General features: G+C 51.3%; 1 protein-coding gene across 7 annotated transcripts; it reads right to left on the bottom strand.

The window, feature by feature from the left end:
• Positions 1-111: 111 nt before the first annotated feature.
• Positions 112-24,386, bottom strand: TMEM8B (transmembrane protein 8B). 7 transcript variants are annotated; one of them, XM_036330401.1, is made up of 13 exons: positions 23,648-24,385; positions 19,067-19,256; positions 18,483-18,690; positions 11,896-12,029; positions 11,309-11,577; positions 10,389-10,714; positions 7,138-7,231; positions 6,841-6,964; positions 6,622-6,764; positions 6,231-6,409; positions 1,519-1,665; positions 1,269-1,385; positions 112-1,019 (listed from the first exon to the last, which is right to left on the bottom strand). In XM_036330401.1, exons 1-13 carry the CDS (start codon positions 24,180-24,182, stop codon positions 543-545), a joined length of 2,943 nt encoding a protein of 980 aa, XP_036186294.1. In that variant the 5' UTR covers positions 24,183-24,385; the 3' UTR covers positions 112-542. The 7 variants fall into 7 exon arrangements, with proteins under 7 accessions (XP_036186294.1, XP_036186299.1, XP_036186300.1 ...); XM_036330406.1 differs by lacking the exons at positions 18,483-18,690; positions 23,648-24,385 and adding exons at positions 13,620-13,737; positions 14,954-15,004 and having other exon boundaries at positions 19,067-19,197; XM_036330407.1 differs by lacking the exons at positions 19,067-19,256; positions 23,648-24,385 and adding exons at positions 13,620-13,737; positions 14,954-15,004 and having other exon boundaries at positions 18,483-18,619.
• Positions 24,387-24,447: the final 61 nt, after the last annotated feature.

Here is a 24,447-nt window from a genome sequence, read left to right on the forward strand (position 1 = left end):
GTAGCTCCAGCAGTTCATTCAGCTGGGCTCCCATCACCCATGCTGACCTCCTCAGGGTCCCTCTTTCCCTCCCCTCCCCACACATTTGGCCCCAGAAAAAAAGGCAGCACAGAACCAGCAAATACTTCATTGGAGACACACCAGACTCCACCTGCATCAACTCAAGATACCAGCCCTAGTCCCAGTCCCATCTGTCCTGCATGTCCCCTCCCAGCACAGCCCAGCACAGATGCTGCTTCTGGGAAGGAGGCCTGAGGCCAGAGTTGCTGAGCTGCTGGAAGATCTGGCGACTCCGTTTCCCCAAAATGGACTCCACTTCCTCAGGAATGATGCCATGTCCTGGGAGGGCTTTGTCTCCCCAGGAAGGAATCCATGTCCTCAGGAGGGCTCCGTATCCCTGGGAGGGGCTCCACGCCCTAGGAGGGACTGCTGGTCCTTAGGGGCTCTGAGGCCCTGCACAGGCTACAGCCCTGAAAGACTCAATGGATGCAGGATGGCTCCAATCTTCAGGAAGTGTGCCAGGTCCCTGGAAGAGTTCCACGTTAAGGAAGACACCAAGTCCTCAAGAAACACAACTTGTCTCTCATCCCTGGGAAAGCTCCGCACGCACTGCCTGGAAAAACCCAGGAAGGGCTCTTTGTGCCCTGGGAACGGTTCATGTTCCAAAGGCCAGACTCAAAGCCTCTCTCAGCTGGTACAGATACTGCTGACAGGGGCCCCTCCTGGGCCCACAAGGCCCAGCTCCTCCTGCTCATTGATGCACAGCTGGTAGCCGCAGCCCCGGGCCCGAGCTCCAGATGGAACCCGGTGGTCAGTCTTGGCACGAGGGGGCAGCAAGAAGCCCACACTGCCAGCGATGAGCATATGCCAAATGCTGTGAATGTAGAAGTAGTTGTCTCGTGTCTCCACAAAAGCATAGAGTAGGATGGCACTGCCTGCAATAAGGCTGCCAGGGCACAGGTAGAAAAGCCAGCGGCGCCATGTGGGTGGATAGCAGTGCCGGCGGCGGACGCTGCGTACTGTCTGGAGGAGGCAGAGAAGTGGGGCTCAGGAATGGGAGGCCCTGGAACCCAAGCCAGAGCCGGTCACTCTCCGGCTTCCCCTGAGCCACGGTTGTGACAGGAAGGTACCTAAAACTAGGATGGGCACCATGAGCACAATAGTGATGGTGAAAGGGTCTTAGCCCACCTTAAATTGGGGACCAGGTACCCAGGGCCCTGAACCCAGTCCTGCTAGGATGCCCCACCCACAGCTCTCCCCACCCTTACCCAGGCTGTAGCCAAGATCCCCAGGGCGAAGAGACTGGGTCCAAGCAGGTTCCAGAGTCCATGCCGGTCAAGCTGCAGAGCCATGGACAGCAGCATAGCCCCCAGCAAATACAGCACCTAGAGAAACAGGACTCTAGAGGCTGGGCCAGGATGGAGAGAGGCACTTGGCAATGACCTCAGGGAGAGGCTGGGAATGAGTTTCAAGTCGACTTTAGCTATGATTGTCCCCCAGGGCCCATTCTGGACTGACCTGCTTGACCACAGGCTGTAAACGAGCCATGGCAATGACAGTGACCCACACGGACATTAAGGAGCCCAGGAAATCACAAAACTGTAGCACATCGTAGTCCATGATGCAGAAAACCACAATGCCTGGCTGGTCACAGGCATGATAGAACTGGAGAAAGAAATGACAGGCGTTGAGAGAACTGGGGGAGAGGTCCAGGTCTACAAAACAGAAGAAAGAAGCCACAAGGGTGGTGATGTGCTGCTGCTGGAGAAGCAGAGGCCAGAAGTCAGATTTGGGAAATGCCCCACTCCCCACTCCTGAGAAAAATAGGGCAGGGAGGCCCGTTCTGCCTCATAAGCTGTATGTTAACTGGCATCCCTGACCTTCAACCTCACCTTCCTAATCTTCCCGCTTCTGGAATGTGCTGTGGAGAACATCAGGCCAGGGAGGTCCAGGTCTTTCAAGCTGAGGCCAATCCTTGCCCATTTCCTCAAGCTTACTGTGGGTCTCATCTACAATCCTCATCCTACCCAAGCTCTGGGGCTAGCCAGGGGTGGGAAAACTTTTTGACTCGAGGGCCACAATGGGTTCTTAAACTGGACCGGAGGGCCGGAACAAAAGCATGGATGGAGTGTTTGTGTGAACTAATATAAATTCAAAGTAAACATCATTACATAAAAGGGTATGGTCTCTTTTTTTTTTTAGTTTTATTCATTTCAAATGGGCCGGATCCAGCCCGCGGGCCGTAGTTTGCCCATGGCTGGGCTAGACTCTAGCCAACCCAGACACCGAACCTCCCTAGCATGTCCCAGTCTCGCCTAATAGCTCAGACTCTGAGTTTGGCTCACTAACTGGCCCTCTTCATTACCTCCTACCCAATGCCATGGTAGACACAGTAAGAAAAAAGGCAGTCCCTACAGCCAGGGAGAAGAGCATGGTCTTCACACCATGGGAAACAATACGGGGATGAGACAGCGTCCAGCTCTCCCACACTGTGGGGAACATAGTAAAGAGTAGGGTATTGAGGAGATTCAGAGAGGGGTGCAGGGAACACGTGGTACTGTATCAAGCTATTCCGGGCACCTCAATTAAAGAGTCACGGTCTACCATCAGCCCCCTTGGTCTGTGGTCCCCATCCCTGTGCCTCTCTGGACCATGCTATCATAGCCTCTGACATCCTATGTTCCCTTAATGTGAAAAGGTTACCCAGGAGTTACCTGAGTTCTCTTTGTCTTGGAACTTTTGCTGTCACTTTTCTCTGACCTTCTTACAAAATTTATGTGATTTGAGTATTTATTAAAGCCAAACACTAAGAACATGTATGGTTGTAAGAATATCTTTGGTACAAAGATGATGGGAACACATATCCCTCTGAGGATTTCTGTCATTTGCCTTATAAGCCCACCCAAAGAAAAGATGCTGGACAGAGCTCTGAGGAAACAGCGCCAGACCGAGAACAAACACCGCAGCAGCATGCTCACTCCTCCCATCTCCTGACATAGTCCTTGCTCCATCAGGAAGAATGGGTTGTGACAGTGATGGAAGCAGGGTTAAGAAAACGAAGATGCTATATTTGAAGAGAAAGGTTTTGACCTATGATCAAAAGCAACCGCTGGAGCCAAGCTTAAAGCATGCCAGCAGATTTTAGGGGATCAAAAACGCTTAAGATCTCTGTGAATCAGTCCTCTGGAAGCCATGGCTTTTGAGGGCATCTCTTGAAAGGAGACACAAGTTGGTATAGTTTCCAGGGTTAGACTGAACACCAGGATGAACTGAAGCTGGGGCGTGGAGGTTAAGTGCTATGGCATCTAAAGGTGGCTTTTGAAGTGTCTTGCTCATTGACTAAAGGGACCCTAAAGGCACTACTTTCAGCCCAGGCCAGTTTCTTCATCATTCTACTAAAAAGCAATCCTAAGTCACAAGGGCTGTGAATCTCTAAGAGCAGTAGCCTCACAGACCTTGGTGAGGCAGGTCTCCAGGCCCTCCAGGGTATGGCCTTGGGCGTGGGAAGAGGGCAGGGACATCCAGCCCACAGCTGAGAAAAGAGAGAGCTGAGCAACACCACAAGCTGTTCCTTCACTGGCAGGAACAGGGTCTCTTGAACTTCTGGGAAGAATGAAAACGGGAGAGCCTAGTCTCCTGTTTGAATGAGTTAGAGTTGAGAACAAGAAGGTGGGGACGAGGTCAGGAAGAATAATTTAGGAGGGGAAAGCATTATATCCCAAAGTCTTATATATTTCACATATTTACATTTTCCATTTGTAACTCCTGAAGAACAAACCTAATGTCTGTTCCAGATAAGAATTTACTGCACTCCTCCTAAGTGTAGACGGTCCTGGATTTGAAGACAGAGAACACTGTCATCTGCTATCCTGGCACTTGACCTGCAACATGACCAATGGGTCCTTAAATGAAGACTGCTTAGGAACAGAATAAATCTAACCCAAGTAAAGAACGGGAGAAGAGGGGCAACAGAGAACCTACTTGGGAAAAGCGGAAGACTAGTAGCTCTACGTTTTGGCCCAGGTGGAAAAGAGAAGGAGTGATAGCAGGACTTTAGGTATACCTCAGAGCCAGTATATTTTCCTTGATCTTTTCCTATTGCCTTATTTCAGAAAGTAGAAGCTCTGTATGTGATGCCAGGCACTTCAGGCTCCCTGTGTTTGATCTGCCATTATATCCAGGCAATGAGGAGTCATCAGGAACTGAATATGCTAGAGACAATGCCCAGGATGCTTACGCAAAATGCAGAACACATGCACTCTCCCCCTCATGCTCCAGGCTCTTGATATACTTGGGTACTCTTACTAACTGTGAAGCACATTAGATCAGCTTGCAGCCAAGAGTGGGCTGGCGGAACAGCTGTTGCTGGAGGATTTGGTGAGCAACAGTATAAGGGCATCTGGCAATAAAAGAAGAGAAACAGTGTCTAATATAAAAATAGAATGAGGCACTGTCAGAGCAGGTCTAAAAAGGGGGGCAGTAAAGCAAAACCGGAATGTGCTCTCCACATAGCATGGATCAGGCTACTCTTCCTTATCTGTGGAGGAACGTCCAAGGAGGGACCTATGTATGACAGGACCCTCAGTGTCAGGGCTTGTCCCCCCTTTCTCCTAAGTGATAAGTAGGATTTTTTAAAATATTGTTTTATTGATTTCAGAGAGGAAGGGAGAGAGCAAAAGACATAGAAACATCAATGATGAGAGAGAATCATTGATCGGCTGCCTCCTGCAAGCCCACCACTGGGAATTGAGCCTGCAACCCAGATATATGCCCTGACCAGGAATCAAACCGTGACCTCCTGGTTCATAAGTCAACGCTCATCCCCTGAGTCATGCTGGCCAGGCAGTATACATTATTTTTTTTAATTTGGACCTATGTCTGATCTATAATGTTGAACAAAAGAGATGCACTTATTGGTTATTGTGATATCTTTTTATATATATATATTTTATTGATTTTTTACAGAGAGGAAGGGAGAGAGAGAGTTAGAAACATTGATGAGAGAGAAACATCAATCAGCTGCCTCCTGCACATCTCCTACTGGGGATGTGCCCGCAACCCAGGTACATGCCCTTGGCCGGAATCGAACCCGGGACCCTTCAGTCCGCAGGCCAAAGCTCTACCCACTGAGCCAAACCGGTTTCGGCTATTGTGATATCTTTGCTGCCAAGACATGAGGAGAGTCTGAGTCCATCTAAGACTTTTTTTGTAGCGCTCATAGGCATGCACTGTATGCCACAAGACACCAAGAGCCCAGAGATGAGATGAAAAGGTCCCTAGATGCAGAACTTGGTGGAGGGGAGGGAGTCTACATGGAGGTTAAGTCACATTAGCAGACTCACTCCTCTACCTTTCCTTAGAATATCTGTGATGCACGCTTGTAATATGAATGTTTATGATTATGACAGAATGGGAAGGCACAGAGAAGAGACTGTGGAGATTCTATAATGGGAGGAGATGGGTTTACAACTAAATTAATCTTCATCAAAATATGCTCCTTTGGGCTGGAATTTTATATGACATTGCCATTTCCCATGAGGCCTCAGAACATAGTTGAATCAGTAAAGTTTCTTAGGATTCTAATAGCCAGAGGTTTCTATCAATTACCCAATTATAGATCCCCCTTCCTTCCTAAAGTTCCCATGATAATTCAAGGATGACATGGCTACTAAATGGGGAGATAGCTTTTCAGACCATAAAAAAGAATGTTCTGAGGTTGTGGAAATCCCCAGTGTGATGCACAACACGAACACTGTGTTGCTAGCCCTCACATCATGAAAGAACGTGATGAAACAGATGACTTTCCATGTAGAAACACAGGTGAAAGTGCAGGTCTCCTGCCCCATGCAGACCTCTCCCGGGGAAGGCACAATCTCACACTGCAGAGCAGACTTACGGGGCCAGCCAGCGTATTGAGGTTAAGGTCCCAGGCCCTCGGGGTGGGCAGGCAGGGCGTGAGACAACTAGAGACCCAGAAAGTCTGCAGTGGCTGGCAGTTGGTTATTTTAAGTTGCCAACAGGATGTTCATTGACCCCAATGGGCCTTACAAAAATGACCGTATTCTATGCATGCCCTGAGATGGCGCGCTGCTATAGAAGGCAGTGAATTGGAGACATCCTCATATTATAAAGGCACAGACATCCCAAACCAGTGGAGAACACGGGGAAATGCAGAACCTCACCCACCACATGGATAAGGACTCGGTGAAGACACTGACGCCATCACATACCGTGGAGAAGAACATGGTGAAGGTGTAGACAGCAGCTTCCAGAACATACCGGCTCCGAATGGCCAGGACCACGGGTGGCAAAAACATGAGGTTGCTCAGGCAGAGCAGGAGTGTGGACAGCAGCTGGAACCCGTAGGTGAGCGCATCCGCGCTGTCGGTGCAGCCCCAGCCCCGCCACCCTGCGGGCGGGCGGGCGGGAAGGCACAGGGTGGGGACAGGAGGCAGTCGTGAGGCCAGCGGACCCTTCTGCTGGGGGCCTCTAGCTAAGCCCTGTGCCACTGCCCCGGGAGGGTGGTCTCACCCAGCACCGCCCTCCCGTCCTCTCCACACCCAGCCTCGGTGCCGGTGGCCGCCCCTCCCGTCGCAGGCTCCCGGCCGCCCCAGCGCTCACCGGCCTTGCACTCGCAGGCCGCGTACAGGTAGTTGTGCGTGCGCAGCAGCTTGCACTGGCCGTAGGGCCCGCAGTCGTCCACACACGGGGACAGGAAGGTGCGCAGCCGCACCTCGGCAGTGGCGTTCCGGCACCGCACAAACCTGTGCACACACTGGGGGTCACCGCGGCTCGGCGCCACCTCCCGCCCCGCCCCGCCCCGCCCCGCCGGCCACTCACCGAGGCCCGGCCCCGCACAGGGAGCGGAGGGTCAGGAACCACGTCCCGGTCTGTGGGAACGGGATTCGCAGCCTGGCCACTCTGGACGCGGCGCTGACTGAGAGGAGGAAGCCAGCAAGGGACTCTGGGGGCAGAGGGTCGGGGGCCAGGAGAGAAAGGTAAAGAATCCTCACTCACCTGCGCCGGCCCGCTTCCCCGAGACCCTGGCCCATCCTTCCTCCACGCCACCCCCCACCCCAGGCCCGCCCCCTGCTCGGGACTACCAGCCTTCTCTCCCTCCCGCTTCCTCATCCTCACCTTTGGAACAAGTCACTGCTGCATCCCCCAGGCTCAAAGGCACCTCGTGAGTCAGGCATCCAAACACGGTCACATTTTCCTGGCGCAGGGAGCTCTGGGGAGGGCGGAGTGAAGATGAAGGTGTCCCACCCACCAGGTCCTACCACCACCGCCACCCCAGACTCCAAACTCCTCCAGGGACCTCACATTCCTGCAGGTGCTCAACACCAAAGCCAATCCCTCCTCCCTTTTTAGAACACAGAACCTTGGCAGACACCAAATCCCCCACATCAGAGATGCCTCAAAGACTGGTGAAAAGGCAAGGCCCAATTCTGAATCCTTTGGGCAGAATTTTTTAAACTGTTCAGGCTAAAGAGAAGACCCCCTTTTTTCAATCTTATCTAGCTTGTTGCGGGGAAGGGAAGAGGTGCTGTTGCTGGGTATAGAAACTAGTTGTGAGCAAAGGTAACTGAAAGGTTTTCAATCATCTTCACTCTTCACTGGAGTCTGAGGGCAGGAGGCATGTAAAGAAATGTACTCTTCCTCCGGTGAAATGATCAGGTACTCACGGTGGTAACAGAATGCCTGAGGGATTAAATGTAGCAGCCTGGCTGGGATTTAAAGAAACCGGATATCCACAGGAGTAAATGTAAAGGGTTGTCTAAAGGAATAAAGGTAGCAGGTTGCCATAAGCTCACCTCCAGAAGGATTTGAGGCAGCTTATTAAATAACATATAAGATAAAATAAATGCATGGGCCAAAACCGGTTTGGCTCAATGGATAGAGCGTCGGCCTGCGGACTGAAGGGTCCCAGGTTCGATTCCGGTCAGGGGCATGTATGTGCCTGGGTTGCGGGCACATCCCCAGTGGGAGATGTGCAGGAGGCAGCTGATCAATGTTTCTCGCTCATCGATGTTTCTAGCTCTCTATCTCTCTCCCTTCCTCTCTGTAAAAAATCAATAAAATATATTTTTAAAAAATAATAAAAAAAATAAATGCATGAGGGAAATTGAAAACTCAGGAGAGAACAATAAAATTTGCTCCTAAATGTGGGTCACATATTTGATGCTGACTTCCCAAGCAACCAAAGCAAAGAAGGAAACATGATGAGTGATCAGATTTCTAAGTCTATCAGATAAAGGTTAATCAGAGGCACAGAAGTACAGCATCCAGAAGTTCTCAGGTAAGTCCTCATCAAAGAAGCATGTGTGCTGTTATGCATCCTGTCCTCTACTGACTGAATTTCATACAACTTGCTCACAACTTTCCTCCATGCAAGCTCTGGGCAATATGCCAAAGTATTGTTCAATAAAAGTCTTTCTCGGGGGGCAGGGAGCCAAAGATATAAATGTTCTCTAAGTATACAGTTCTCTGGTCCAAATGACCAGTTCTTGATCCAAGGGGGGAAAAGACAAAGTACTTGGAAAGATCAGAGTAGATGTGCCAAGATTCCTTTCAGAATAAATACAACAGCTATCTGAGGTGTGCAGCAAGGGCCATAGCATGCAGAGAGGTAGAATGTAAGCAGATAGATGCCCCTTAGAGTAAATGGACAAGAATGCAGAGAGGGACAGGGTAAGGGGCTGCCCAGGACTGGGCCTCTACTCTCATGATACTGAGGAAGAACAAGTATGGGGGCGGCTGGCCTCGGATATGGGTTCTACAGCATCAAGGTCAAACCAAGACTTCACTGTCATTGCCCAAAGGCATGGCAATAGCAAACACAACGTACAGTGTTTAGCCAGAACAGAGTCAAACAGAATTTGGGTATAAAAATAAGGAGCATCTTCAAGTTGAAGAATCAGCTTTGTCCTGACCAGCAGGAGCACTTGAAAGTTCTGAGCCATGTACCATAAAAGACCGCATCGAGCCACAGACCAGATCTCAGGTCGGTGCATAGGAAAACGGCCCCTGCCCCAGAGCTGGGGGATGGTAGAATTAAAAGGATCCCTGGCTGAGGGATCCTACTGGATCAATGCTAACCGAAGAGAGTTGCTAATGGCCTGACACAGGACTCTGCCCTCAGCCCAGTCTTACCCAATGCTGAAAATAATGACTAAGAGGTACAGAAGGCTGGCTTTTCAAGTATGTGAATTACCATAGTGGAGAAAGCCCAAGACCCAAACCAGTGTCTTTAGGCAATGCCTCAAAGATGAACATAAATTCTTCCATTGGGGTTAAAAAGTTCACTACAAAAATATGAGCTGGGAATTGGCAGCAGGTCACATGAACCAGGCGCAGGGCACAAAATACGTATGTCCCTTGGTTACAATTAGGTACATAAGAAGTTAATATGGAAAGGGACTGGGAAGATAGACACCAAAGACTAAGCAGCTGTTTTATGAGGATGTCTTCCTCTATTTTCCAAAGATTTACCTGTGATTCTGTTATTTCTATAATTAAAAAGTAAATGAATAAAATTGTTTTTGAAGAAAATAAAAAGGAAGGAAAGGAAAAAGACCCAGAGATCTTTATTCACCCCAAACTGCAGGTGATCGGTGTGATGCAGGAGCAGAAAGAGGTGATATAATCACAGGCTGCACACACACCATGGTCAGACCACTTCAGACCATTTATTACAGAGACATGCTGACCAGATGTTTGACCAAAGGAGACAGCAGAGGTTGGGGAAAGCTCTAAGATGCTGATATTTTTCAGCTTTGAGAAGGTTGAGGGGCATCTGAAGGGCTGCTAAAATAGGACAGGGATATAACAAATGCACCACACTAATACAAGATGTGAATAATTGGGGAGACTATCTGGGGTAAGAGAGGGGACATGGAAACTCTCTGTACTTTCCACTCAATTTTTCTATAACGCTGCTCTGAAAAAATCAAGTCTATTAACTTTTTTAAAAAAGGACTGGGATAGATTCACTGAAATACAGCTTCTGGGGAAAAACAAAGATCAGATCATAAAAATCCACAGAGGTAGGTTTGTATGGAATGTCAAGACTGCCATTAGCAACGGGAGCTGTCTAAACATGGCCTCTGTAGGTGAACGTCCCATCACAGGAGATAAGTGAACGCCTGCCATAGAGAGAGGCCCTTAGTCAGTGGGCGGTTCAGCTACAAAACTGGGGAAATCTAGACCATTCTGAATTGCCCATTCGCAGTAGAGTCAATACCCAGGGCATGTTTGTTGACCAGAATTGGGCTGACATGGTCTCTAATCTTAAAGTTGGGTGAAAGCGACCTGCATAGTCTTCCACACCTGTCACTCTCTTTTTCAAGTTCCCCCACAGGGGCAACCTCCCCCTCTCCACAAAGTACCGCATTGAGATGGAGCTCCAGGCTAAGGACACCTCCACTGTCCAGCACCGGCAGCAGCCTCAGGCCAAACACAGCAGGGCGCTCAGGGGGGAGGGCCACACTGGGGCCAAAGAAGATGTAGAAGTGGACGGAGAAGGTGTCCAGCTCATTGCGCAGAGTCGGGCGCACTGGCCAGCAGTGCTCAGGTGGAGATGTGGCCCCAGGCCCTTCCACGGGGGCACCAAGGGATGGCGGCTCTAGGGGCAATGGTTGGTTGCCCAGTGACTGGGGCATGTTCATGGCAGCTCCAGGGGCCAGGGCCCGAGACAGGTTGGGCTTCGGGCACTCTGTGGAGTAAAGGAGATCAGAGCTGAGGCCTGCCACCCTCACAGCCCTTCAGCCCCACAAACCAGATCTGAGCCAGACAGGATTTAGCAAAGGGTGGGAGGGGTGAGAACTAGAATCAAATGTCCCTTGGGAGTATGGGGCATCCAGGGTCACAGGATAGGGCCCCGGGATTTCCTACTGGTCACAGCTAATAGAATGTCATGTTGGAGGGAATCGAGGTCATCTCTCCCTCCCAAAGGACATGTTGGAACAGATGACTGCCCTCTCACTGACTTGCATGGGCTTTTGCAAGGCCGGTGTCCCAGAGGTCCTAGCTGTCCCTGCCTACTCAGGAAACTGAAAGAGAGATTAAATTAAGGAGAGTAATCAGGTCCCTTAGTGGGCCCCAAGTGGTGGGAAAATGATCTGAACGCTTTCCGATGACTTCAGGCTCCAAGTGGAAGGGCTTCAGGGAGTGTGAAGGAGCCTGGGTGGGGTCAGGGAGATTGTAGGGACACGGCAGAGGGGCAATGGTCACGGCCACCAGGCATGCCTCTTCCCAGTCACCGATGTCAACACAAGCTGGGTGGCTGGGGCAGATGTGGGCTTCTGACCTTGCAACCGCACACACAGCTGGAAGCGGATGGTCCTGCCAGAGCCCCGGGACGGTGTCTCCACACGCACGTAGACCCAGCGCCCCCAGGGGGGCAGCGCTAGCTCCAGCTGGCATACCGAGGCACCTCCACATGCCACAGAGCTTGAGTTGTGCAGGGGTGGGGCCTTGGGACGTAGGCGAAGTGTCAGGGGGCAGGCGGATGCCCCTCGGCCCCCCACACACACCAACTGTGCTGAAACCCTGTAAGTGAAGCTGGGCACAAAGACCCTGGGCAGAGGAGAGTTTGGGGGTAAGAAAGGTGAGAGGGACACCAGAATGAGGGAAACACTAGGAAGAAGGGGGCAAGGAGGAGTTAGGGACACGAGAATGGGAGGCCTTTTCAGGTCCTCCTCTCTGTGCTGGAGGAGAGGGAGGCAGGAGTCCAACCCACCCTGGGGGCTCTGGGTGGCCCAGCAGTCCAGGGTGGCCAGAGGGACAGCAGGAACAGGCAGATGAGCTTAAAGGCCAAGAAAACCCTGTTCCCTATTTGAGGTCAGGGAGGGAAGAAGGAAAGGGCTAGGTTTGGGGGGTGGGGATTCAACTTACTTGTATAGGGCTGAGCGATTGTGGGGGGAGAGGGTTTGCTCTGAGGGACGGCCAGGCACCAGCACAGCAACGTCCAGTAAACGCCGGACAATCAGCTGCGGCTGAAGGAGGTACTGACACTCATCCTGGAGACCCTAAGACAAAAGCAGGGGTGGTAGGAGGGGAGAGACAGCAAGGGTGCTGCTAAAGCAAGGTGAACAGAAATGGCCACTGGGAGGGAGGGGGAGGGAGACACCTCCTCTGGCCTCTTGCTCCCAGGGCAGTGACTGAGGCCTAAGTTCTGGGTCCTTCCTGCTGGATTAGCTCTGTCCCTCCTGGATCTGCAGGATCTGCTGTGATCCTCAGCCTTGGCTGAAGTTTGGGATTCAAAACCAGGCCCTTCTGACAATCGGGCCCAGCCTGCTCCGCCTGCAACCTAGCCCCTCCTCCTGAGCATTCCTGAACAGCCCCTCAAGGCCATTTCAAACCACCCCAACCCCTCACCAAACCCTCAGGACCTTGCAACACTGGCTCTGGGGCACTGTAAAGCTGCATAACGGCCTCCGAGCCAAACCTCCTCCCCCCCCCCCACAATGTGAGTCCAATTTCCTTCATTCCCCACCTGCCCTTCCCACCTGTCCATGCTCTGCTCTAATACCCCCAGGGAAGCGCCACTCTTTACCTCCCAGGCAACCTCCAGACTGTACGCATCTTGAGAAGAGAAACCTGGTCTTACTTTTGTCCCTCCAGACACAGAGCCCACTATAAAGTGTATGCCTCACAGATGAGTTTGCCGGAATCAACGAAGGAATGAATCAACACAGCTGAGGGCAGCTCTGACGTTTATGAAGCCAGAGCCTGCCTTCTGTCTCCCCTCCCACTGCTCTGTCTCAAGGGGCCCACCGGTACATCTGCTCCTTCTGCTCAGGCTGGAGCACAGCCACATCTCCCTGCTCCTCTGGATCAGACCCCTAGCCCTTCTCAGTTGACACCACCCCTAACCCACACAGCTTCAGCGGACAGTCCCATTGACTCCAGTTCCTTCTCTGCAGCATTTGCAGCATCTTAGCCCTGCAAGTGGTGCAGTTCAGGGGAGGAGGGGCCTCCCGATTAGGGTTCTCTGATCTTCTGAGATTAGAGGACCTTGTGCGGCCCAATAAACTAGAGGCCACTGTTCACTTATGTGTTTATTCTGACCGAGACATAGCTCTAAACCTGTTCTGCAAAAGTTCCAGGCTCTGACATGCCACTGAGTTCCAGGAAAGCTGGAAGGCGGCCTTGAAGGATGCAAGGCCAGAAAGTCCCATCACCCTCTGCCTGGAATTTCCCTGTGATTTTTGCATCACTGCATCCCCAATGCCTAGCACACCACCTGGCAAACACTAGATGCTAAAAAGAGTATCTGCTGAGTTAAAGAGTGGATATCAAAAAGAGTATACCTAAAAAAAAAAAAAAAAAAAAGGAGTGTACCTTCAGAGAACTCCTAATCCCCTCATTTCTCAGGGACCGCAATCTCTGATATCATCTTTGATATCAAACCCTAAGGACCAGAACTACTAGCACAAGTCATTTCATCAACCCCACTTCCCACAACAGGAATCACCCACAGCCATCTTGTGGTGAATGATCCCCAAGGGCGGGCGCCCATGCTCGGGAGGGGGCCCGTTTCCTTCTTGGACAGTTTGGGGAAAGAAAAACTCCATATATTGCTTGCTAGTGGTTAACCGAAGGATCAGTGGGCATACCTCAGTGGTTAAGATGTGCTCCTTCCTGTATAAGGCGCACATCCAATAGCCCTTCTTACTGTAGAGAGGCGCACTCAGTGGAGACCAGGGAAGGTGCAGAGATTCAGCGACCTTCACCCTGTGATGGGGCCAATGAAAGGGCACCAGAATGAAAGTCCTCAAGACCAGCCAAGGCAAAAGCCAAGTGAGAGTCCAAACTGAGTCAACATCAGCGGTCATGGAAGGAAGAGGGTCAAAGCCTGGAAACTTGGGAAACCAAGAGGGGCAAAGTGAGAAGTGGTGCGGGAAACAGTCTGAAAGAAGCAGGAACAGAACACCCTAGATTGATTCTGCGACTGTCCTAGTATGGCTGGGCCGGGCTTCTTTAGAAAGGCCTAAGCAGGGTGGCCAGTCCCAGGCCCTGGATGAGGCTTGCAGGCTGAAGATGCCCCAAAACCACCTGGCCTTCTTCGTGAGAATATCCCAGTACCCACTACATGTCAGTCCCTGACCCACCGTTGGTCAGCAGTAATCAACATGTACATAAATGAGTGTTGGACAGACTACAGGGGACAAGAGTGGAAGCAGGGAAACCACTTCAAAGGTTACTGTGGTGGCCCAGGAGAAAGCTGAGGGCAGGTGTGCTAAGAGTGGGAATAGAAGTAGATGCATAAAGGACATGCTTTTAGAAATAGAGTCAATGAGACTTTTCTTTATGAACTGATTGTAGGAAAGTGAGGGGGGAAGAAGAATCAAGTATGACATCTAAATTTGGAGCTTGAGCAATCAGTGAATGGCAGTGCCATTTACTGAGAAGACGAAAGAAAGAAAAGACTTGGACTGGGAGAAGTGAAATGGGAACTGGAGAGATTTTTGCTTTTGGCTTTGTTTTAATTTGTACAGGCTAATCTGAGACATTTCTTAGATATCTAATCGAAGATGTCAAGTAAGCAGGTGGATATAAAGTCTGAGATTCAAAGAAATTAGGACTCACTGAATACCCTTGGAAGGCATTAACTTATAGGTTATAAGTTATAACTTATAAGTGGTACTTAAAACTATTGTGCTGGAGATACCTAATAAGAGAATAGATAAATAAGAAAGGAGCTGTCCCAGGACCGAGCATTGAAGCCCCACAATATGTTTGATCAAGCAGAGAAGACACCAGGAAAGGGAGGCAGAGAAGGAGTGGGCAGTGGGCAGGAGGAAAACCAGGAGAGTTCTGTAAAGGCCAAGAGAAGGGTCCTTCAAGAAGGGAAGAGTGATATAAGGAACTTATTAACAGCTAGTTACTAGTTAACTCTGGAGAGGGGAAGTGGGAACTGTAAGGGAGGCAAGGGAAAAGGAAGACTTACTTTTCACTGCCTTTTGTACCTTTCGAATGTTGTACCAGGTGCATTTATTACCTATTCAAAACACAAACAAAATAATTGAGGAGGAGGAAGAGCATAATGAGCGCTGTTAGCAGGTTTTAACCTCTTCAGTTGAGATACTGAGCCATGTTTCATCCTAGTTGATGGATTCAACCAAATCCTTTCTTCTTTACAATCTGCTTATTTGGTTTCCTTATCGTGGTTTTCATTATTTTACCTGCTGTCAGTTACTTTCAAATCTTAGACTGGGGAGAGGAAGCATTCAAGGAGAACTGTGCCCCAGATATTTTGGAGAACTTGCCCATAATGAGCCATTTGGGTGCCAGATGTTACCCACAGTTCAAAGGCCAGCCCTTTAGGGCAGACTGGCAGCTGGACATCACAGGATGAACACATGTTCCGAGACAGGAAAGGCAAGGAGATGGAGGGCATGGGTCAAGATGGAAGACGTTGATAGAAAGAGGAGAGGAAAGGAGAAGTGAGATCAGTTGAGAAGATGGCAGAAGGGCAACAAAAATTTGCCACACCCCCACGATGTGCCAGGCTCTGTGCTGTGTGCTGGGAATACAGTGGTGAATAACACAGACATATTGGCTAGCAGAAGTGTGGGACCAGAGCTCAGGACAGTGGCCTGGACCAGATAAGTCACTTCCCTTTAACAACCTCCTAAGGTTTTCTATCACTCTCAGGATAAAGTTCAAACTTCTAGATCAGGGGTGGGCAAACTTTTTGACTCGAGGGCCACAATGGGTTCTTAAACTGGACCGGAGGGCCGGAACAAAAGCATGGATAGAGTGTTTGTGTGAACTAATATAAATTCAAAGTAAACATCATTACATAAAAGGGTACGGTCTTTTTTTTTTTTTAGTTTTATTCATTTCAAACTGGCCGGATCCGGCCCGTGGGCCGTAGTTTGCCCACGGCTGTTCTAGATCCTTCATGATCTGGCCTCTGCTCGCCCCTCCCACTCCCTTACCCATCCCAACAACCACCCCACACTGAACCACTACAGTTCTCAAGCTTTAGCCCATGCTACACCTACCCTGCAATGCCTTTCCTTGCCTTCTCAACTTCAGGCCTCACCTTCTAACAGTTTCCTAAGACCACCTCTACAAGCTGAGTTAGCCATCTCTCCTTTGTCCTCTCAAAACACCTCTTATGCCGAACCGGTTTGGCTCAGTGGATAGAGCGTCGGCCTGCGGACTCAAGGGTCCCGGGTTCGATTCCGGTCAAGGGCATGTACCGTGGTTGCGGGCACGTCCCCACTGGGGGGCGTGCAGGAGGCAGCTGATCGATCTCTCTCATCGATGTTTCTGACTTTCTATCCCTCTCCCTTCTTCTCTGTAAAAAATCAATAAAATATATTTTTAAAAAAAAACAAAAAAAAAACACCTCTTATATCTCACTACCATACGTCTTATTTATTTGTGTCCCTAGCACTCAACCCAAGGCCTGGGACAAAGCAGGTACTCAAGGACTAAGGTCTAAAGGAAGGTCTGAGCTTACCCCCAAAACTACGGAGGGCCCTAGAAACAGTCCTGCCTTCTTATTGCTAGGACTTTTCAGTCCCCACCCAAGGATATCCCTGAACCCACAATACTTCCTGTGTTGGCCAAGCCTCACAGGAAGTCAAGACCTGGAATAAGGAAAAAGCAATTTGAGAAGATGGAGCCCTGGAGAAATGTTCTGGATAATCCACCCACAGGCTAGAATCTAGGGAATTAACCAAAAAACTTAAAGAATCCTTAGAAGCCCATTTAAGATTCCTAAAGGTAGTCAAATTCTCAGAGGGACTACAAAGATGACCCTTTCTTCCCCATCCTCACCCCTTGAACCTCTAGAACAGGCCTAACTGAAGAGCTACATCTATCATGGTGTCCAGGTCTGCTGACATTCATGGGCAAGGTGTAACTGTGCCCTCTTCTCTCTAGTCTCACCACACTGCAGGGAGCTCTGCTGCTAGGGCTCCAGCTTGCAGTACCAAGTCCCCCACACCCCTCTTGCTATATCTAGTTGCAAATGGGTATGTCAACCAAACCTGGTTCTGACCTCTCCCAACTAGGCTTCAGCTCCCATAATATCAACCCAGGCCTAGGTCCCTATTTGCTCCTGACCACCCAGAAAAGTTTTTGGGTAACCAGAGCAGAGCTTCAGAAAGATTTTCCCTGCCAGTCCTCACAAAGAGAGTCCAGGATCAGAGTTAGCATCAGGAACTGGCTCTTTGGAATTTGACCAAAGACCTAAGACAGTCCTCCAAATAGAATAACCCTTAGTTCTGATAGGAGTCAAGACCTACCTAGAACCCAGATAAGCGCCCAACATGGTTTCATCCAGAGGGCTCCCAGACTTTGACAGCAAGTTCTCTTGTGATCCCTCTCAGGAAAAACAGCCTATCACTGAGGCCTCCAGACATTCCATCCGCCCTAGTTCCCATTCTGAAAACAGCAGTACCAGTACACATGTCCCTGTGGGATTCTCAGCTCATTCAGCTACAGTAGGAGGAAGAGAGGTGAGTCTACCACAGCCACAGAGCTCCTCCTGGCAAGGAACTCAGCCTGGAGAGAGATCTCCAGATCAAATCTTCACCTGATTGGGAATTTATGTCCCTCTCAATTCTCAATGGCCAAACCCTGATAGCATTCATGTTCTTTAGCATCCTGTTCTTTAAGTCCTCTCTCTGCTCGTGCTCAGTCCTTACCACTGGCCCACAACACTTGGCCATCCCACTCTTGACAATGACCAGCTTATCACGCCCTTCCTTCCCGCCGACAGGAGTAAGAAAACTATAGATCCTATCACTACAAGGAGAAAGTCTGCCCAACACCCGGGAGTGGCAGAAAACCTTTGTGGCATTTCCTTTCCCTCCAAACCGGCTGGGAAAAGCATTCTGACCTTTGTACATACACTTCAGATGTTAACCACCTCTGCTCTATGAAATCAGTACAGATATCTGGAGGAAAGGTAGGCAACAGTCTGGATGGACACCAGCTGCCCAAAGCCTCCTTTTAACAGGAAGGTCCTCCCTGCCCCAGAGTGTTCTTTCATTGTCTTCCAGAGGGTGTAGGGAGCTGAAATCATGATAGGAGAGGAATGCATTCTCCCAGATGGACTGACTGGGCTGTAGCCTACAAGAGTCAGCAGGGCTAGCTTGGGTTTGCGCAGCAGCATTTGACTTGTCCCTAGTGGCTTCTGATCACCTCGATTAACCCTTGTAGCTTCCAACAGGAAGGGACACTACTCTGCAGTGCCGGGGCCTCTGGCTGACTGCAGACTCTGAACTTTCCTTTCAGCTTACATGGACCCACCATGTCCTCCTAAGGTTCCCAAATTGCCTCATATAGGTCTTGACCCACCAAGTGACCTGCTGGCCTCTAACTAGGGTCCATCCCAGCCACCCTCATGCAGTTCCCCATCCTGGTACAAGGCTTGTGTCCCAGGTAACCATGAGGGGAATTCAGCAGAGATGGAGAAGCAGCTCTGACCTCTCCTGCCCTAGACAACATCAACCCACCTTGACAGAGATGTGGCCGTGGGCCTGGGGAAGGTGGGCAGCCAAGAACCAGTCCCCAGGTAAGGGGCTGCTGACGTTAAAGATGCCTGACGTGCGGTTGGGCAGTGTCCAGCTGAGGGTCAGTGAGAAAACCCCAGGCACGGCCGTGTCCCCTGGGAAGTGTGTGTGCAGGGGATTGATGACAGGGGGTGCCCCAGACCGGAAATACCTGGGGACCAGAATAAGGAGAGGAAGAAAGCAGGCAATGAGGTGGGAGATGAGAAATGGGGAAAAGAAAGGAGAACAGTCACTCATCACCAGCAAATAAGTAGATTCCCTATACTGACACATACAACAAAGTGGATCCAGGTAGGGGTCGGCACAGAGGGGTAAAAGGTCGGCTCAGGCACTCACACAGTCACACTTTGGTCTCGAAGTAATCATGAAACAGAGGTCTTGGCCCTCACTCAGTCATACTGCAACCTCAACCAGGGTCAGGGCGTCAGGGGCCAGGGGTCAGTTTAGATACTCATAAAGTCACACTTTCGTTTGGAAAGCGGTCTGGGGTTAGAAGTGAGGGTCAGGAGGTCAACTCAGACACTCACACAGTCACACTTTGGTCTGGGCAGTGGTCCCCAAAGGATCCCCCCTGCTCCTTGAAGATGATGAGGTTCCAAACAGCCAGGAATGTGTCCTCAGGAACATGGAAGTGGAAGAGTTCGGTGCTGGCAAAGGAGCGGAAAGGACTCAGCTTGCGGGGTGAGCAGGTGGAGTAATCGGTCAGGAAGAGGCCTCCTGGGGAGCAGGCGAGAAAGAAAGGGGCAGGTAGGATAGAGGGCATTTCCGTTAAGCAGCAGGCACACCAGTCTTTCTCACCAATAGCACCAACTCAACACATGCTCTTCTCTGAGACGGGAACTGGGTCTCATGCTGCCCTAACCATCATCTGCTTTAATCCTTACAATGACCTTGAAAAAATGACCTGTTTTTATAGATAAGGGAACTGAGGCTTAAACCTAGATCTGTATAAATCCAAAACCAGGGCCCTTTATATGGCCCCACAGCTCCCCTCACTTAGGAGTCATTGTCCTGCTGTTACCAAGCCTAACAAAACAGAGGTGTGGACGGTGAGCATGCGCATGTGCGTGTGTGTGTGTGTGTGTGTGTGTGTGCGTGCGTGTGTGTGTGTTGGCACGGGCTCTTCGGCTACTGAGCTGGCTAGAGCTCCACCTGTGGGGCTCGGGAGTCAGCACGAAACTGTGTAACTTCCTTGTTTATTTCCTTCCCCCTTCTGTTCCCCTGTGTCAGGAGCAGTAAAAACCCTCAGAAGCTTCACAAGAGCGGTCTGTACACTGGCTCAGGGCAGGGGGGGGAAGGGGAAAGTGCGGTGAGTCTGCAAGGGGCCTGCTTGGGTGGCAGAGGCAAGGACAGGAGCTGGCAGGCCACCACAAAGCTCCTGGGAGGGAAGGAAAGGGAGTCACCAGGCCCTCGAGGGCTCATAATAAGCAGCCAGAGGGGCTTCCCAGAGGGAGCCCCAGGGAGGCAGTCAGCTGGCGACCTTGTGGAATCTCAAACCTCTCGGGAATATTCATATACAGGGCAGGAGGAGGGGGAGGGTTGCCTCTAAATGAAATGCTAAGATACCTGATCATGGCTGTTAGGAGTGAAGCCAAGGTGAATAGGAAAGTCTGGTGTCAGCAGCTAGGACTGCTGTAACAGTGAAAATAACCCAGTAGCTCAGCTGGATAGCAGAGTCCCAAATGGCAGGCAAAGTTCTGGGGAATCTGACAGCCCCAGAGAAGGCCAGAAGATGCCTCTAATGCAGGTGAGACAGTTAGGAAATCACAGCTTCAGGGGTCGGGGCAGTTTTCAGCCAAATAGTAAATACCCATAGGGCTTACCTAGTCTGACAATCTCCCTCTCTGGAAATGGGAGATTTAACTCCAAAAATGAGGTCTTTGAAATAGCAGAGAAAGAGGCATCTGGGAAAAAAGAGGTGGCTGAAGGATGCACCCTGGTTAAGGTTGACCCCACTGAGCTGCAGCAACTTCAAGAGTTACCCTGCAGAGAAGTGGAGGCCACTGGCCCTAGATTGGCCTGTGCTCATCTTTAAAGGCCATGGATACACCCAAGGACTAGTCTGTCCAGTTCAGACCGCTTGGTTAGTCTCTACTGTCAGCAAGGAAGACGTGCCACCTTGCAAGCTGAGCACTGCCCAGGAACCAGAGGCTCACAGAGCAGCACTGAGAGAGCAGTGGCAAAGTATCTAAGAGGGATGAAGGGAAATGAACCAACTATGGGGAAGATGGGTTTCCTAGGAGTCCTGGCTATGACAACCGGAAGGCAGAAAGCCAAGAACGGATAGCCTAATCTGCTGTCACAAGAAAGCGGAGCTCTGGAGCACCCTCTGCTGGGGGCAGGGAGGCTTCTCCTCCCCAAGGCTGGTACCAGGATGGGTCGTCACATGAGCCATTGCTATTCTTAGGAAGAAATCTTGGCCAGGGCCCCAGAGCAGACCCTCAGAGAGCTGCTCATGAAAAACAGCCAATGGCCTTCGGGAAACAATGGACAAATGAGCACACGAACCAAACGAACACGGCACGGCCCCATTCACTCCAAGCTTTGGTTCGGGGTTTCTTTCACCTGGGCCTACACAGCTGTGTCCCACAGGAAGCATGAGGAAGGCCCCAGGCAAGCTCAGACAAATCTGTCCTGGATGCCCCAGTACTTCCAAATGGATCTCCGGTGATTCTCCTCCACCACCTGAAACACACACACACACACACACACACACACACACACACACACGTGCAGACTCACAGAGGCTAAGGCTGGCCCTGCTAATGACAGCACTAGGTAGGAAAAAAAGGCCACTTTCTGGAATGGCAAGGCCTGTCTGGGTTATGCAAATGCAGTCAGAGCTCAAGGACCAGGAGACCCAGGTGATACCTCCCATTCCTGAAATGAAACTGAAGCCAACAATAAGCATGTATTGAGACCGATTGTGCTGCTATGGTCCTGTGACACTGGCAGCCCCTCCTCCAGCAAAGTGTATCACGGCCCTGGACCTAGGTCACAGAGCACTCCTGCAGGGCCGGCCACCGTTACCCAGGCAGTGACTACTCACAGCACGAAGGCACCCCTGCCTGCAGTCGGGCCATGCAGCACTCTTTTCCAACTTCATTACAATTCTCCCCAAACCACTTAAACCTGCTTCTGGACAATCGTGCTTTAAACCACACCTCTCCACTTTCTACTGCTCTGGGGCTGTCAGCCAGCCTCCTCCCCAAGTCAGCTCTTGCTTGCCCAGTGAGCTCATGAACAAAGAAGCCATGATGACAAAAATGGGAGCTATGAATTGGGCTCAAGAGTAGGGACTCCCCCTCACCCAAACTGAAAAACTGACCTGGCTACCGCTCCCCTTCAAGGAGTCAGGCTGGGGGCAGATGGATTCCTTGTATGTGTTATGAGAGGCATCCGAACAGGGAACAATCCACTGGGAAGCTAACACTTCAGTGCTCTGTCTACGGGAGCAGATAGCGCTGAAGAGAACATGCGTGGGCCACAACACGCACCCTCCCCTTACACAATAATGTAACATACTCAGAAGACACACAGGCTCACCTGCACCCCATACAACATACATGTGCCTGCACTCACCAACACACAGTCATGTGCACACACTGCATATGCCCAGCATTCCCACAGATCCCTCAGGCATACACTCAGACCTGTAAGTTCCAGGCACCAGTGAGCTTGGGGCAGTGGCCTTTGGATGCATTGATCTCCTCAAGTCTGTACACTGAACCAGGTCCCCAGAACTCACTGAAACCCAGCCCCCACCCCCAGCTACTTTGTTAGTTATTAGTGCCAAAGATTCCCCCAGGCACATTTCCGTCCTTTCTAGAATGCCAGCCTCCAGAGGTAGCTGAGGTTTGGGGCATGAAGACCATAGCCATCTCCTTAGGATGGGGCCGTCGTTATGGCACAACTCCTCTGACCCGGACCCCTCTCCTCCTCTCACATTTCACCTGTTAAGAAGTTGGACCTCTCCCTCTCTTATCCAAATCACTTTCTTGCTGGATGGTAGCCCTAGGCTGACAACTGGCAAAGGAGGAAGAGTCTGTGATGAAGCCTCCTTGTGGGAAGACAGGGGGAAGGACAGGCTGTGCTTTGAGCCTTTTCCGACTTGGGTTTGTTTTCCTGTTAGGCACATATTGCAGTGAAAAAAAACTAGTGTGGGGTAGTAATTAGTAAACTTTTTCCTAGCCCCAATACTGCCATTTACAAGCCGTATGACCTTGAGCAAATTGCTCCCCTGTTGAGCCTCAGTTTCCCCATCTGTAAAATGGCCTCCGAGTTTCAACACTGCTCTAAAAGTGTCAGGAATTGCCCAACTGGTTTGGCTCGGTGGATAGAGCATCGGCCTGTGGACCAAAGGGTCCTGGGTTCAATTCCAGCCAAGGGGGCACATACCTTGGTTGCAGGCTCCTCCCCAGCCTGGGCCCTGGTCGGGGCGTGTGCAGGAGGCAACCAATTAACGTGTTTCTCTCATATTGTTGTTTCTCTCTGACTTTCCCTCTCTCTTCCACTCTCTCCGAAAGATCAATGGGAAAATATCCTCAGGTGAGGATTAATAAAAACAAACAAAAAAGTATCAGGGATTATTCCTAGGCAAGTCAAGCTTATTTGAAACAAAACTCATTACAAGAAGAAAACTCGTTATAATGGCAACTAACCCATGTCCATCTGTTTGCTACATGTTATTTTCAAAACTGCTTTTTAAACCCTGCTTTCATGCCTACTATCTCAAGAGTTTAGGCTAACTCTTCCCAACAGCGGACTAGAGGCTGTCTGGTGTGGGAATATGTCTCTCCCATCAAAGTTTATGAGCAGGAGCAAGACTTCGTTGGAAAAGCAAGTGTCAAAATGGGGTCAGAACAAACACCGGGAAAGGAAACCTTGACGTGTCTGTCCTAGGACCTGCTGAGCCTCAAGTCCACAGTAGCTACCTCTCTTCTGACCCTCCCATCTCCTCTCAGATGGTAAGAACTCTCTCCTCCCTGATTCTCCCCACTTCTGCCCCAAGGATCTAGTTCCCAAGGCCCCACCTCTCCCGAATCCCCGCAGCCCACCTCCCTGCCAGAACCCGTCCCTGCCTCAGTCCTCGCTGCTTCTGCACTCACCAGCCCCTGGGCCAAGGACAGAAAACAGCAACAGCAGCAACAGGGCTGGAGGCAGCTGGAGCCCAGACCGGAGCGAAGGCTGGGAGAGGGGCAGGGTGTGAGAGAGAGGGGTGGGTGGTGGGAGAGACTCCGGTAAACACAGAGAAGAGGGCAAAGGCTGAGACCATGGGCTGGGCTGGGCTGGGCACCGGGGCTTGAACAGGGGCAGGGGTTGGGGTAGAGGAACAGACTGTGATGGGGACTGGAGTGAGGGCAGCGTTTGGGCCCTGGGCTTAAGCAAACCCTGGGGATGGGACTGGGACAGGGGTGGGGCGGGGATTTGTGACAGGAGGTGGAACAAGGGCAGAGGCGGGGATGGGGGCCCGGCCAGGGTCTGCGGCTGGAGGGGGGGCCTGGGTTGGGACCTCGATCTGGGCATTCGCTGGTGTCCAGGCCGGGACTGGGACCTATTTGGGAAGCAGGCCGAGGGCGGGGCCGGGGGCCTGGGCCTGGATCGGGATGCTGGGACGAGGGGCCGGGACAAGGGCTGGGCCATGGCCCGGGGCGGGGGCGGGGCCGGACGGGCCAGCGCGGGCGCTCGCAGAGCTGACCCGCGGCTCCGCTCCCCACCCCCGGGGGTGGCCTCCGTGTCCTCGCGGGCCCGGGGCCGGGCCGGCTGAGGCCGAGCCGGGGACTAGGGTAGGAGTTCAGGCCTGGGCGACTCCGGGATGCGCGGAACCGGCGATCACCAGGCCCCGCGGCGGCCTCGGCCTGACGTCGCTGGCGCTCCGCCCCCCGGCCGGTGCGATTGGTCCCCGCTG

This window comes from Myotis myotis, unplaced genomic scaffold, assembly GCF_014108235.1.
Source record: "Myotis myotis isolate mMyoMyo1 unplaced genomic scaffold, mMyoMyo1.p scaffold_m19_p_12, whole genome shotgun sequence".
In the NCBI taxonomy this organism is placed as follows: Eukaryota; Metazoa; Chordata; class Mammalia; order Chiroptera; family Vespertilionidae; genus Myotis; species Myotis myotis.

What these genes read in the sequence shown, in the direction of transcription:
- TMEM8B (XM_036330401.1), bottom strand. Translation starts at nt 24,182, where the DNA reads ATGGCCCAGCCCTTGTCCCGGCCCCTCGTCCCAGCATCCCGATCCAGG. An exon ending in ACGGCCACATCTCTGTCAAG is followed by an intron (nt 12,030 to 18,482) that starts GTGGGTTGATGT and finishes CTTTTGTCTTAG; the next exon opens with GGTCTCCAGGATGAGTGTCA. An exon ending in CTGTGCGGGGCCGGGCCTCG is followed by an intron (nt 6,765 to 6,840) that starts GTGAGTGGCCGG and finishes GTGTGTGCACAG; the next exon opens with GTTTGTGCGGTGCCGGAACG.